Source organism: Cylas formicarius, unplaced genomic scaffold, assembly GCF_029955315.1.
Source record: "Cylas formicarius isolate icCylForm1 unplaced genomic scaffold, icCylForm1.1 PGA_scaffold_1__22_contigs__length_36826433, whole genome shotgun sequence".
Taxonomy (NCBI): domain Eukaryota; kingdom Metazoa; phylum Arthropoda; class Insecta; order Coleoptera; family Brentidae; genus Cylas; species Cylas formicarius.
Window position 1 is genome coordinate 19,595,993 of NW_026844264.1, and position 13,477 is coordinate 19,609,469.

At 36.9% G+C, this 13,477-nt stretch overlaps 1 protein-coding gene across 1 annotated transcript; it reads right to left on the bottom strand.

Annotated features, from left to right (window-relative positions):
* Positions 1–5,521: 5,521 nt before the first annotated feature.
* On the bottom strand, positions 5,522–6,295 carry LOC132697414 (gustatory receptor 68a-like). Its single transcript, XM_060662909.1, has 4 exons — positions 5,998–6,295; positions 5,871–5,939; positions 5,730–5,819; positions 5,522–5,668 (listed from the first exon to the last, which is right to left on the bottom strand). The coding sequence occupies exons 1-4, from the start codon at positions 6,082–6,084 to the stop codon at positions 5,603–5,605; spliced, it is 312 nt and encodes a 103-aa protein (XP_060518892.1). The 5' UTR covers positions 6,085–6,295; the 3' UTR covers positions 5,522–5,602.
* Positions 6,296–13,477: the final 7,182 nt, after the last annotated feature.

The window sequence follows — 13,477 nt, forward strand, 5'->3', positions numbered from 1 at the left end:
GGTAGCACCTTTGCTTCGGGATGACTGGGCACTGGTCCTCATGACAACCAGGGCTGGGTGACGCGTCCGTGCCTAAAAGCACACATAGCCTCTCCTCAGCCAGGACCGTACTGCGTGGTGCAGAGCCACATCCTACTCGAGGTGATCCTGTTAACGCAGAACAGTACGGATCTAGACTGGGAGGTCAATAAATATCCCTGGTGGAGGGCAGCAGCGACCACCAGTACCAGGATGGGGCGCAAAGAAAATGACTCTGGACCGGCTCATTACTGGATCACTACAAGTATGACTGTAGCAGTTTTAATAGTTGTGGTACTGCGATACAGAAAAGAAACGGAACTCTTACTGTATTATACTTTCCAAAAAATCTCAATGGCTGAAGAAAACACAAAAATGGCCCTCAGTCCGGGGCACCCCTTAAGTGGGGAGAGGGTGCGAAGAATACCCCCGTCTTCCACTAGTGAGAAATATGCAGATAGAGACAGCGAAAAATTCAAAATCTACGGTAAAATCGTCCGCATTGCCACATGGAATACACGCAGCTTATTTATGGCAGGAAAACTTACAAACGTTGAATGCGAGATGAACAGATTGAACATAGACATCATGGGAATGAGTGAAGTCAGATGGCCTAACTCTGGAAAACAAAAAACTAAAAGAGGGACCATGTACTATTCAGGAGGCACTGATCCGGACCATAGATATGGAACGGCAATACTTGTCTCAGAGAGAATAGCAAAGTCAGTGACAGAGTTCATTCCCCTAAGTGATAGGGTCATGATGCTAAAACTACAAACAACCCACAGAAATTTAAACATAATCCAGATCTACGCTCCAACACAGGACAAATCAGACCAAGAAATCGAAGAATTCTACTCCCAAGTTGATGAAGCCATGCGACTGACAAGGAAGGGTGAAATAAGTATGGTTATTGGTGACTTCAATGCCAAGGTAGGCCGTGGTTCTGATGGAGATAGTGTAGGGAATTACGGTCTTGGAACGCGCAATGAAAGAGGCGACAGACTGATACAGTTCTGTGTAGAAAACAACCTAATCATAACTAACACCTTTTTTAAGCTTCACCCCAGAAGACTATATACCTGGAGATCACCTGCAGACAGAGAGGGGACGATTATCAGAAACCAGATTGATTTTATTCTCATAGGACAGGAATTCAAAAAATACATAAAAGCAGTGAAAACATACCCTGGCGCAGACATTAATAGTGATCACAATCCTGTGGTGATAGACTTCAAACTCAAACGATTTATGAATACCAAAAGGGAAAAGACCACAAAACAAATAGACTTTGCACAACTGAATAACACCAAAAAGAAACAAGAAATAAGTTTGAAAATAGAAAGAGAAATAGAAGCAGCAGTCAGTTTGGCACCAGAAAGGGAAATAGAGACGACATGGAACATATTTAAAAACAAAATAACCAACATAGAGGAACAGGACATCGGCTACATAAAGAACGACAGGAAGAAAGAGTGGATGACACAGGAAATTATGGACCTAATGAATGAGAGAAGGAAACTTAAAACAAAGCCGACAGAATACAAACAACTAAATAGAACTATTAGAAAGAAATGCAGAGAGGCAAAGGAACAATGGTTGATAGCAAAATGCCAAGAAATAGAGGAGCTACAATCAAAACATGACAGCTTTAATCTGCATAAAAGAATAAAAGAGATGACAGGCAAACACAGGCGACACCATGCATCAATACTTAGGGACAAACACAATGAAATAATTACGGGAATAGATGCTAAACTGAAAAGATGGCATGAGTACATCGAACAGCTATACAACGACGAAAGAACACACACCCCACCCTCATATAACAGCGAACTAAACGAAAAAGGTCCAGTAATATCCAAATATGAGGTCATGCACGCCATCAGATCACAAAAAAATAGAAAAGCTACTGGGCCAGACAAAATTCATGCAGAAACACTTAAACTAATAGCAGATAATGAAGGCAAAAGCTTGGATTTGATAACATCACTGTTTAACAAGATCTATAGTTCGGGCAAGATACCAGCCGATTGGCTAAAGTCAACTTTTATAACGCTGCCCAAAAAAGTCAATGCCTCTAATTGTGACGATTATAGAATGATTAGCCTCATGTCCCACGTGCTCAAAATATTTTTTAGAATTGTCCACACAAGAATATACAGGAAATGCGAACTGCAAATAGGCGAAACTCAGTTTGGATTCCGAAACGGACTAGGTACACGCGAAGCACTCTTCTCTCTGAAAGTGTTAACACAAAGATGCAGGGACATGAATGTAAGCGTATATGCATGTTTTATCGACTACCGCAAAGCATTCGATTGCGTCAACCATCAAAAGATGATCGAAATACTAACAGCAACCGGTATCGATGAGCAGGACTTACGTATTATTTCAGAACTTTACTGGAGGCAAACAGCAGTGGTCAACATCGAGCAAAACATATCAGATGAGATACTGATCAAGAGGGGAGTTCGCCAGGGTTGTGTGCTGTCCCCACTATTGTTTAACCTCTACTCGGAGGCTATATTCAGAGAGGCAATGGATGGAATTAACGGAGGAATAAAGATCAATGGCATCAGAATAACCAATATCAGGTACGCGGACGACACTGTTGTCATGGCAAGCAGTCCGTCCGAGCTACAAATCATGATAGATCGCATAGTCCATTATAGCCACTTTTTCGGATTGCAATTAAATGTCGCCAAAACCAAAACACTAGCGTTCTCAAAAACGGTTACTCATGTACATCTAAATGTTAATGGGAAGCCAGTTGAACAAGTCGACTCAATCAAATACCTGGGAGCCAATATCAATAGCCAATGTAATCCGAAGAAGGAAATATTGTCGAGAATCGAGCAGGCGAGAAGAACATTTATGAGCATGAGGGTATTCTTCATAAGATCTGACATAAGTCTTGAGCTCAGATTGAGAATGGTGAGATGCTTCATCTTCTCTGTTTTGCTTTATGGATGCGAGAGCTGGACACTCGATGCTCAAACAGAGAAGAGACTAGAAGCGTTCGAGATGTACATATATAGAAGAATACTGCGGATCTCATGGGTACAGAAAATCACCAATAATGAGGTTTTGAATCGCATGCACGGGTCTCGCGAATTATTAAATATAATAAAACAGAGAAAAGTGCAGTATCTTGGCCATGTTATGAGGGGCGAAAAATATGAATTTCTGAGGCTGATAATAGAGGGCAAAGTCCAAGGTAAAAGATCGATAGGAAGACGTCAAAATTCGTGGCTCAAGGACCTCAGGAGGTGGTTTAATCGCTCATCAATAGAAATATTCCGGGCTGCAGTTTCCCGAGCCACAATAGCCATTTGGATCGCCGACCTTCGAAAGGAGAGGGCGTAGTAAGAAGAAGAAGATTCAAGAAGTAGAGTTTTGCAAATTCCACCTACAATTTATCTTTTTAATAGATCCCCCTCTATACATCCCAAATCCAAATCCCCTTCTGACACCTACTGATTCATGTTAAAGTTTCTCAGTCATTTAAAGGTACTTTATATGCTACCTGCTATTGCGCTCAACAATTTCTAGAGGAACTGCTCAGAAACGCATTCGTTGTTATCTTTTTCGATTTTAAACGTATTTATTAATATGAAAGCCGGCGCAGGTAAAACACGGGAAATGTCATAAAAATCCATAATGTATGCGTCAAATAATAGAAAAACCAATAATCAATATCAATCAATTTCTAATAGTTTAAGGAAAGCGCCATGTAATAAACGAATCAGCATCATTTTTCAAACCATTATTAAATGCAGATTGCGTTTTATGACCATAGGCTGATATAACTACGTTTTGATGTCCGTTCCCATGTTCAACCATCAACAGTCTGAAATATATGTTTGATCGTAACATAAAATACTTTCGTTTGTTATTTTAGCCGTAGCCTCTGTTTACAGGGTCTGCCAATAAACTTAACGGCAGATGAAATGAGACACCCAACAAGTTGCTCAATTTATAAGTTCAACGTTTTTTGGCAAAGAATTTGTAACATTAACACTTCGAGATATCATTGCCAGTTTCTTCAACTTCCTTTTTCAAAATTTATTAATTCTGCCTCTGAAATTTAACGATACTTAATAATCCCGGGTTTGACATCGTTAAGTGCGTATAAAAGATGATGTCTGTTAAATATTTACATTATTACCAAGTAACTAGATGCGCCATTAGATATAGCAACTATGAAACCAAAACCAATCGCTGGTAAAAAAAAAGTGATAGTGAAGGTGACAGGTATTGTAGACAAATTATACTAAAATGAGTTTTTAATGCTACAGTGCACCAGGGCAAGAGCAGTCGCCGCTGTGACAGGTGATATTTTTAGTTGGTGAAAATAGATTAATAACATCTATAGTCTGTATTGATTTACAATGGCATCGTTGTTTCTCCAAAAGAAATTTATATGCGAGATTGTAATTATTTGTGACATAATTTTAATGCGACGTTGGCAACTTATTGGGAAAAAATAACAAATATTTTCAATAAAGCTTGCTTTTGCTTTATTTTATCACTTTTGTTAAGGTTTCGTATACCTATCGATTGAATATTTTCCATAATATTCGGTTATATTAATCATTTACAAAAATGTAATGTAAAATAAAAGTGATACATGATTTTGTTACTTTGAAAGTGTCTTGGTAAAATAAAAATTTGATTAATTCTTGTTCTTATTTGCCAAAAGTAGGCCGCTGAAGCACGATATTCGTTAATTACTTGAAATCAGCTAAAAATGCACATTGAAAATAAATTTAAAATCCTTACTGTGCAAAAATGACTAAGTAGTTAGTTATTCTACCTTCAGTTCAATTTCGAGATTTGGCAAATAGTTCCTTTTTCTTAGTTTGAGATTTATTCTTAATTGAATTTATATTCGCTCTTTATCGGCTGATGGAAAATAAAAACAAAAAATATTCAAATTTCAATTCATTTTTCTTTCAGTGACCGGTTAAGGTATTTTTGTAAATGATTAATAAAAATGAATATTACAGAAAAGGAATGGTCAGATAACTTCTTCATCTGACACCTTATACTCATTTATTTTGAGAGTGGTCTTGAATCCTCCAAAAGTTATCAAACAGGAAAGATGCCGAAGGTAACTTGAAATGCAACATTTTACCCTTTTTGGGTACGTAGTTACTAAAGCTTTCTTTTTGGAGTATTACTTAAAATAATCCTTGGCTTACAAGATTGGTAATATCGATCCAAGCAGGGGTCCATCACTTCCATCACACGTGGTAATTTAAACCTTTTTTAACCAGTTCTGTGAATCATATACGTGAAACTGATATTCTGGGATCATATCGAACGTTTTAGAATCATTGTAAAATTGAATTGCTAGAATTATATTTTCGTTTTTTTTTTCGTAGTCCCTGTATTTTGATACATAAATTAATACAATAATCTGGGACGCTCATAACATTGACACCTCACTATAGTGAAATGATAATCTGAGAAGAATAGTCTGTCCAATAAATGTTTATTTAATTTTACGCATTTTCTTGAATTACATAAATATTAAAACAACATATAAGCAATATTCTGTATGCAATAGATAAATCCATCAATTTTTTCTAATAAACGTAAATTGGGCCGCAATTATCATATAGGTTGTTACTTTTGACGCCACCTTAAACAAAATAAATGTTAAAATATCATAATACCAAGCAGCGTTTTTATGTAGTACTTACAATCCTGATTAAACTGTAGTCGAGAGTAAAAAAGCCAAACGGCGAGAATTTTGAATCTAATAGCGAAGTTATATACAAAAATTCCTCTACCTAAAATGCTAAAGTTGATTCTTATCCTGCATATCACTCTGCATAAAATACCTCTTCCTTTACTTGTTCACTGTTCACTTGATTAAACATTTTTGAAGCAATACGCCTGGTCTCATTTATCTACAATAAGCGATGATCAAGATATAATATCTACTTAAAGTGCAAACTGGCAGCTTACTTCTCCATTTAAAGAACCGCTGGTGCAACATAAACATGTTAATTTGAAACAGGCACAACTCAGCCACGCGATACAGTACATATTCATATTGGAATGATTTGGTTCCAATTTGATGAAAGCAAAATCCAATGCCGTATAGGTATTTAATAACAGAGATACTTCTAATCCTATAATGCTAAACAGAAGCTGTGTTTTAAAAATTTGGTTTAATTGTCGGCAACACTCCTTCAAATAAACGTAAGCGTTTCGTAGTTTTTGGATTTTACGTGCACCTAATCTTGATAGTCGATCATTGACATCTTTGCCTTGTCGTTCTGGAACAATAAAGGAATATTGAGTTAGAATATATTGTCTGCGTGCAAGGAACTAATGTACCGCTCCTTTGGATTTTGACTAATACTACTAATTCAACATTGGAGTTGTACTTGTTTTTGTACTACTGGTATCAGAGCAAAAACTAAAATAATGCAAATAAACGTTGAATTGTAAAACTAAATTTTTTGATTAATGAATAGCTGGATAGCAGCGAACAGACATTTCATAATTGGAAATGCAAACAGGTATAGATAAAAAAAAACTAAAGCATGGATATCATGAAATGAAAAGTATAGGATTCAGTCCTACAGGGGCTATTTAATTATTAACAAGAGTATAGCGTTTCTGAATTTCTGAGAAGCAAATTTGTCAAAATTTTTATTGAAATATATTTTTAAGAAGCCACAGAAACAGGTAATGTTAAAAAAATATTGTTGCGCGAGCAAAATTTGAAGGATGATTTCGGTCTAATTTCTAATTTCTCAATTGCCAGTTTTGTATCTCGAAAAATTTCGATAGTTGTATACATATAGATAGGTATATCTTCGACAATAGTTTCAGGGATCATTAAGAAATGTTGTGAATAGCACTCGGATAAAAAGTGAAGAATTTCGAAATAGAACCCAGTTTTGGTTAGTTTGCCCTATTTATTTCGACCGCAATGAATTGCGCGTGTGGGATTTAGTCTCAATTTTAAATATTTCAGTAAAAAGTACCGGGGTGCTTAAGTGTCTCCAAAACTGCCAAAGCTGGAAAGATAAAATTCAATAGTCTGTTCATAGATATAAGAAAGTGACTAACTGATACGAATTAAGGAAAGACCCGGGCAAGGTGTAAGAATGAAATATGGCCGAACAGGTCCGTACTTTGCTTAGAATTTAATTATTTGGGATTTTGTTAAGAAAGATACTAAACAATATTTATTTATTTATGTATATATTTATGTTTAAATCTAAAATAAAATTACAAATTATTTTTATTACCTACTTAAATTACTTAAAATTATTCACATAATACATCAGTATCACTATCGCTACCATCGCCTGTTCTAATTATTACTTTACTAATTATTATATTATTTGCAATATGGATATACGATTGTTCTGCTTTTTCTACATGTTTAACAGAATTTGCCCAACTTTGTGGAGGAATGCTAAAAACTTCGGTTTCTATAAGTTTGAGGACATTGGAGTTAACACGGGAAAAACATTGTTACGACGAATTGGAGATTTTAGTTGGTGCCAAACATGGTCAATGGAATTAAATATACAGTGGAAGCTTGAAAACTGTATGCCCTAGATTTTTTGCATAATTATCACAAATGTATTTCTTTTGTAGGTTCAAGCTTTGTAGAACCTATTGAGGTTGAATTGTCATTGCTTTTTGGTATAATCTTCGTGAAAATAAATGTCTTTATTATACATGTAATTTTGAATTGTTGCTTTTGTGTCACATGAGGAAGGGGTTTTAGTCAACTGTCTACTGTGATAACTTGCATTGTTGCATAGGAGGAATGTTTGGAACTAATTTGTTTTTAAACTAACTTTCAAATAAACCAGTGGTCGTGTCTTCATGGTAATCCAGAGAAGAATTTTTAATATTTTTCGCAGACAGCGAGAGTCCATTTGGAATCCCACCATCTTTAGAGCCAGCATGCAAAATAGTTATTCTTTTACCTCTTTTAATGGCGCGTTTGTTTTACACTCATCAACCCAACCGTTTTTCGTGGTATCTTAAGTGTCGAACCAGGTTTCATCCAAATAAAAAATTGGCCTTTGTTGTTCTCTGTAAATCCTAATTTTTTCTAGATATTCCAGTCGCCTTTTCCGAACTCTAAAAGATTCCATTAAAACTTGCCTTTTCTCAATTTTTTAAAATCTAAAACCCATGTGTTGAATACACTTCCATAAGGTAGTTCTGCCACATTTAACACTGGTTTCATCTTTTTCAAGCCTCCTAATTAAGATATCTAATGTAGCCACGCTTTGTTCCTCGTATAACTGGTAAATTTTACGCCGTATTATATCTTGATCACTTTCATCTACAAACACAATTATTCACAATTTTCCATGCAGTTGATGTTGGAATTTTCGTTAATGTGGCCATTTCTTCTAAAGATGCTTGCTTGCTGGCACCACGTTCAATGAGAGTCAAATAAACATTGTTTATAACTTCCTTAGTCTCAATAGAATAGTGTTTTCTACATTTGGGCGGGAGCATCTCCTGAGATACACTAGACTCGTACATATTTTGCATAATTCGCACACGATTCAACACACGCTGTATTGCACACGAAATAAAATAATCAAAAGCAATTGGTCACTTTCTTATTTGAACATGCAGAATTCAAAAATGCCAATAGCAATGTTGTCAGATTTACCACCTTTACGTTACACGTCATAATTTTGTTATGTTAAATATATTGCCCATGTCCAATTAGTAAAGTCTCATAATAAAGTTTTATTTCTCTTAATTACTGAACTACGGCAACACCGCTTTTTCAGTAAAAAGTATCTCTAAAACGGCCGAAGCTGCAACGCAAAAATTCAATACCTGGGGTTTTTGAATATACAGATTTCAAAAATGCAGTATTGTCAGATTTACCACTGTTAATTAAAAAATTATTAACATCTCAGAAATTTTGAGGTTTTTGAACATAGCAAACTACAATTGCATCAGCGAAATCTTTTCGGAATTATAAATATCAATGAGAAATCTGACAACATTGTTGTTGGAGTTTTTGCATGTTGAAAAACCCCCAGATATTGAAGTTTATCGTTCCAGCTTTGGCAATCTTGAAGATATTTAAGCGTCCCGGTTCTTTTTGCTGAAAAGGGGGTATTGCCGTAGCTCAGTAATTAATAAAAACTAAATTTTGAAATTATGAGACCTTACCAAATTTGACATGCGCTATTCATTGCAAGAAAAACAAAAATGGCATCCCATTTTAATTGAGGTGTGAGGTGCCGTTAGCATTTTTGAATTCTGCATGATCAAAAAACGTTCGGGTATTGAATTTTATCTTTCCAGTTTTGGCAGTTTTAAAGATATTTAAGCATTCCGGTACTTTTCACAACACTATATTGCCCATTTGATAAAATCTGGAACAAAAAATGTACGTACCTGCTAAAAAGACGTTGCATTTAGATAATTCTTGATTAATTTTCCAAAACCTGTTCTTTAAAATCAAACACACTGCGCAATAATTAACTTGTAGGCAATAATCAACTGTGGACCCATACCAAAAACCCATGAAAACGATGACTATGTAAATTTTATGTGTAAAATAAAAAAGGAATCTATTTACGTATAAAAAAGAGACCTGCATCGGCAAGCACCAAATTAGTATAGAAATAAGTAATAAATTTACACATTTAGAATCGTTGGGATTTTCCTTTGGCTGATATAAAACATCGTTTTGGGATTGAATTTTGGTGAAAAGAAACGGCAGTTGCTTATCAAATACCACCAAATGCATTATTTGGTGCACGATGGTCGGAACAAAGACGGCAAGACTGCCTAATACGTATTTGAATTGTCTGTTGGATATGATCTAAAAATTAAATCTAAAAATTAAATACAGCATTTCTGTAATTGTTACAAGTACGACATTAAACGAACTTGACAATCGGAAAAAGGAAAATTAGGCGAGACAAATGTTGTGTATTTCAGGTACTTCCATTTATATATTGTTCAAACAATTGTATGAGAGAATCGCAATTTCCAATTTGAAGAATAGCATATTGCCTGGAAAAAGTCAAATTTTACTAACCTAGAAAGTAAAACATAACTTTGTAATGCTTTAAGCATTTACGTCTGTTTATATTATTAGGTAAGTTATTTAAGAGTGAGGATCTTAGGAACTTAGATTTACAAATATTTGTATTTAACTTATACACGCACACATACACATTTAAAAAATAAATATATAAATAAAAAAATATTCTTTTTTTCTTATTCAAGCACGATCTATGTAAACCATTCTGGTAAGTTTCGCAACCACAAATGTATTTTTCTTACCTGGATTTTCCCTGCTTTACTAGTTATATCCCGTGTGGGGTTGCTAGTCCCCCATCGGGCGCCTCCCCAGGTGGCGGATAGGGGGATGCCTCCCAGATATGGGTGGTACTGGGGAAATGAAATACCCAGGGCGGACCAAAACTAGCATGACACAGGGCAGTAGCTGTGGCATTACTGGTTTGGAGGCTATTGAAGAATGACTTCTCTAAGGACCCAAAGTCAGATACCTACAGGCGATAATCACATAAAGATTTACTCGGCTGTAACACTACGCCACAGAAAGGAGAGGGACCCTACTGTGCGAATATGTATCCCTAGAAAACTCATCATGGACTCTAACTCGAAGACATATGGTAAGACGCCATGCGACCCGATTGGCAATCGGCGCTCGAGCCCCAGGACTACGAGTGTGAAATTGGTTACTGGCTATAGGAGAGTAGGTGACCAGGCATCCTATAGAAAATATGCGACTGGAAAACAGAAATCAAAACCGACAATGCACAGGATATGCACATGGAATGTGCAAGGTATGAACAAAATCGGTAAACTGGCCATCATCGAGAAAACACTCACCAATGTCCCCATTACCGGAATATCAGAAACTCACTGGAAAAATAGTGGACACTACACAACTGAGTATGGCAATCTTTTGATATGCTCTGGAAACGAAAACCACAGCAGTAACGGTGTGGCCTTTCTGATACATAAGAACTTTAAGGAATCTATTTTGGGATACGAAGCTATCAACGATCGAATAATTACCCTGAAAGTGCAAGCAAAACCGGTCAACCTAAACCTCATGCAAATCTATGCCCCCACATCGACATGCCCTCAAAATGAAATAGACAACTTTTATGGTATACTCTCGAACACAATAACCAGAATGCCTAACAGAGAGCCTTTAATCGTACTGGGCGATTTCAATGCGAAGATTGGCGGAACGAAGACCGATACACATCTACGAACGGTAGTAGGAAAATATGGCATAGGAGAAAGAAATGAACGTGGTCAAATGCTTATCGAATTCTGCGCGGAAAACGAACTATACATATCTAATTCCCATTTCCAACATCATATTAGAAAAATATATACCTGGAGATCTCCTGATGGACATACACGCAATCAGATTGACTACGTTCTTATCAAGAGAAGATGGAAAAGTTCTATTAGAGATGTGAAGACCTATCCTGGCCTGGATTGTGGAAGTGACCATAATGCTCTGGTCGCGGAAATCTGTCTCAGACTGCAGCGCAACAAACGCCGTCCTCCAAAAACCAACCCATGGTACAATGGGAAAAACGAGATCTTTCAAAATGCAGTCAAAGATAATCTTGACAAAATATCGCAAGAAAAAATCAACCAAATGAACTCCGATGAACTCTGGACAGAAATGAAACACTCTATTGAGCTCGCTGCCGAATCTGTAAAACCTGATAAAAACCAACCAAGGAAACCATGGATAACACAAAGCACCTGGGAAATGATCTCCGAGCGAAACAACTTAAAAATCAAAGGACTACAGGAGAACGAAGCCCAAGAGACATATGGAGAACTGAGCAAAGCCATTAACAGAAGGCTTAGGATTGACAAAAATGCGTACATTGCTTCAGTATGTGAGGATATCGAAAAACATGCAAACCAAAACCAACCACGGGATCTATTCCAAAAAGTGAAGATGCTCTCAAGAACCTTCCAACTACAGTACCTTCCAATTAAAAATACCACCGGTGTAAGATTGACCACGACACCTGAAATTGTAGAAAGATGGCGTCAATATTGCGAGAATCTTATGGCCGCTGAAGAGATGGACCTACCAGAGAGCCTGTCACTTGAAGCTCGGATACGTGAACCACAAATTCTGAGAGACGAAGTTGAAACAGCTCTTAAAAAACTTAGGGACAGAAAAGCGCCAGGCTCAGATAATATTGTAGCGGAAATGTTAAAATGCACTGGAGGCAAAGGTATTACCTTGCTGCACCAAATCTGTCAAAAGGTATGGGAAACGGGAAAATGGCCAGAAGAATGGACGAAATCTGTATATATCCCATTACACAAAAAAGGCCCAAAAGACGACTGCAGTAATTATAGAACAATTGCTTTAATAAACCACGCAAGCAAAGTGCTACTGTACATCATACAAGGAAGGCTCAAAAATTACCTCCTCCCCAATATACCCCCAGAACAAGCAGGTTTTATGCCAGGACGAGGAACAAGAGATCAAATTCTAAATGTGAGACAGATGGTGGAGAAGCTCTTTGAATACAATGTCTCTGCTATGTTATGCTTTTTGGATTATAGCAAGGCCTTCGACACGGTGCACTGGAATAAAATGTGGTACGTTTTAAAAGAAATGGGAGCCCCCGACCATCTAACCTACCTTATTAAACAGCTATATGACAACAACCTAGCCCAAATAAAAATAGGAAACGAATACTCAGGAAATTTTAGAGTTGGAAAAGGCGTAAGGCAGGGATGTATTCTCTCCCCCATACTCTTCAACATTTATGGAGAATGGATAATGAGGAAGGCGTTGGGGAACTGGAAGGGTGGCGTATCTATTGGAGGGAAAAAGATATCAAACCTTCGATACGCAGACGACACTATCGCAGTGGCTAAAAACGAACAAGAAATGTGTGTACTATTACAACGAATCGAGCAAGTAAGCCTGGAGTGCGGACTGCGACTAAATAGATCTAAATGCCACCTGATGATAATAGACCGGGCAGGAACAGTTCCTTTACCACTGCAGCAAATCCATGACATAGAAGTTAAAGAAGAGGTTATTTATCTGGGCACGAAGATAACAAATAGAGGTGGTTCAGAACAAGAGATTAAAAGAAGAATTGGGATGGCAAAGGAGGCTTTGGGAAGGCTGGTTAAAATCTGGAAAGACCACCGTATCCGCAAGGAAACTAAAACAAGACTTGTGAAATCTTTAGTGTTCCCCATTGCAGAGTATGGCTCGGAATCCTGGACCATAAATGCTGCATCTCGAAGAAGAATTGAGGCGTTTGAAATGATATGCTACCGAAGAATGCTGAGAATACCCTGGACAGCATACCGCACCAACGCATCCATCTTAAGAGAACTAAAAGTACGGGAAAATGAGAGATTATTACCAACAATACAACGACGTATGCTTAAA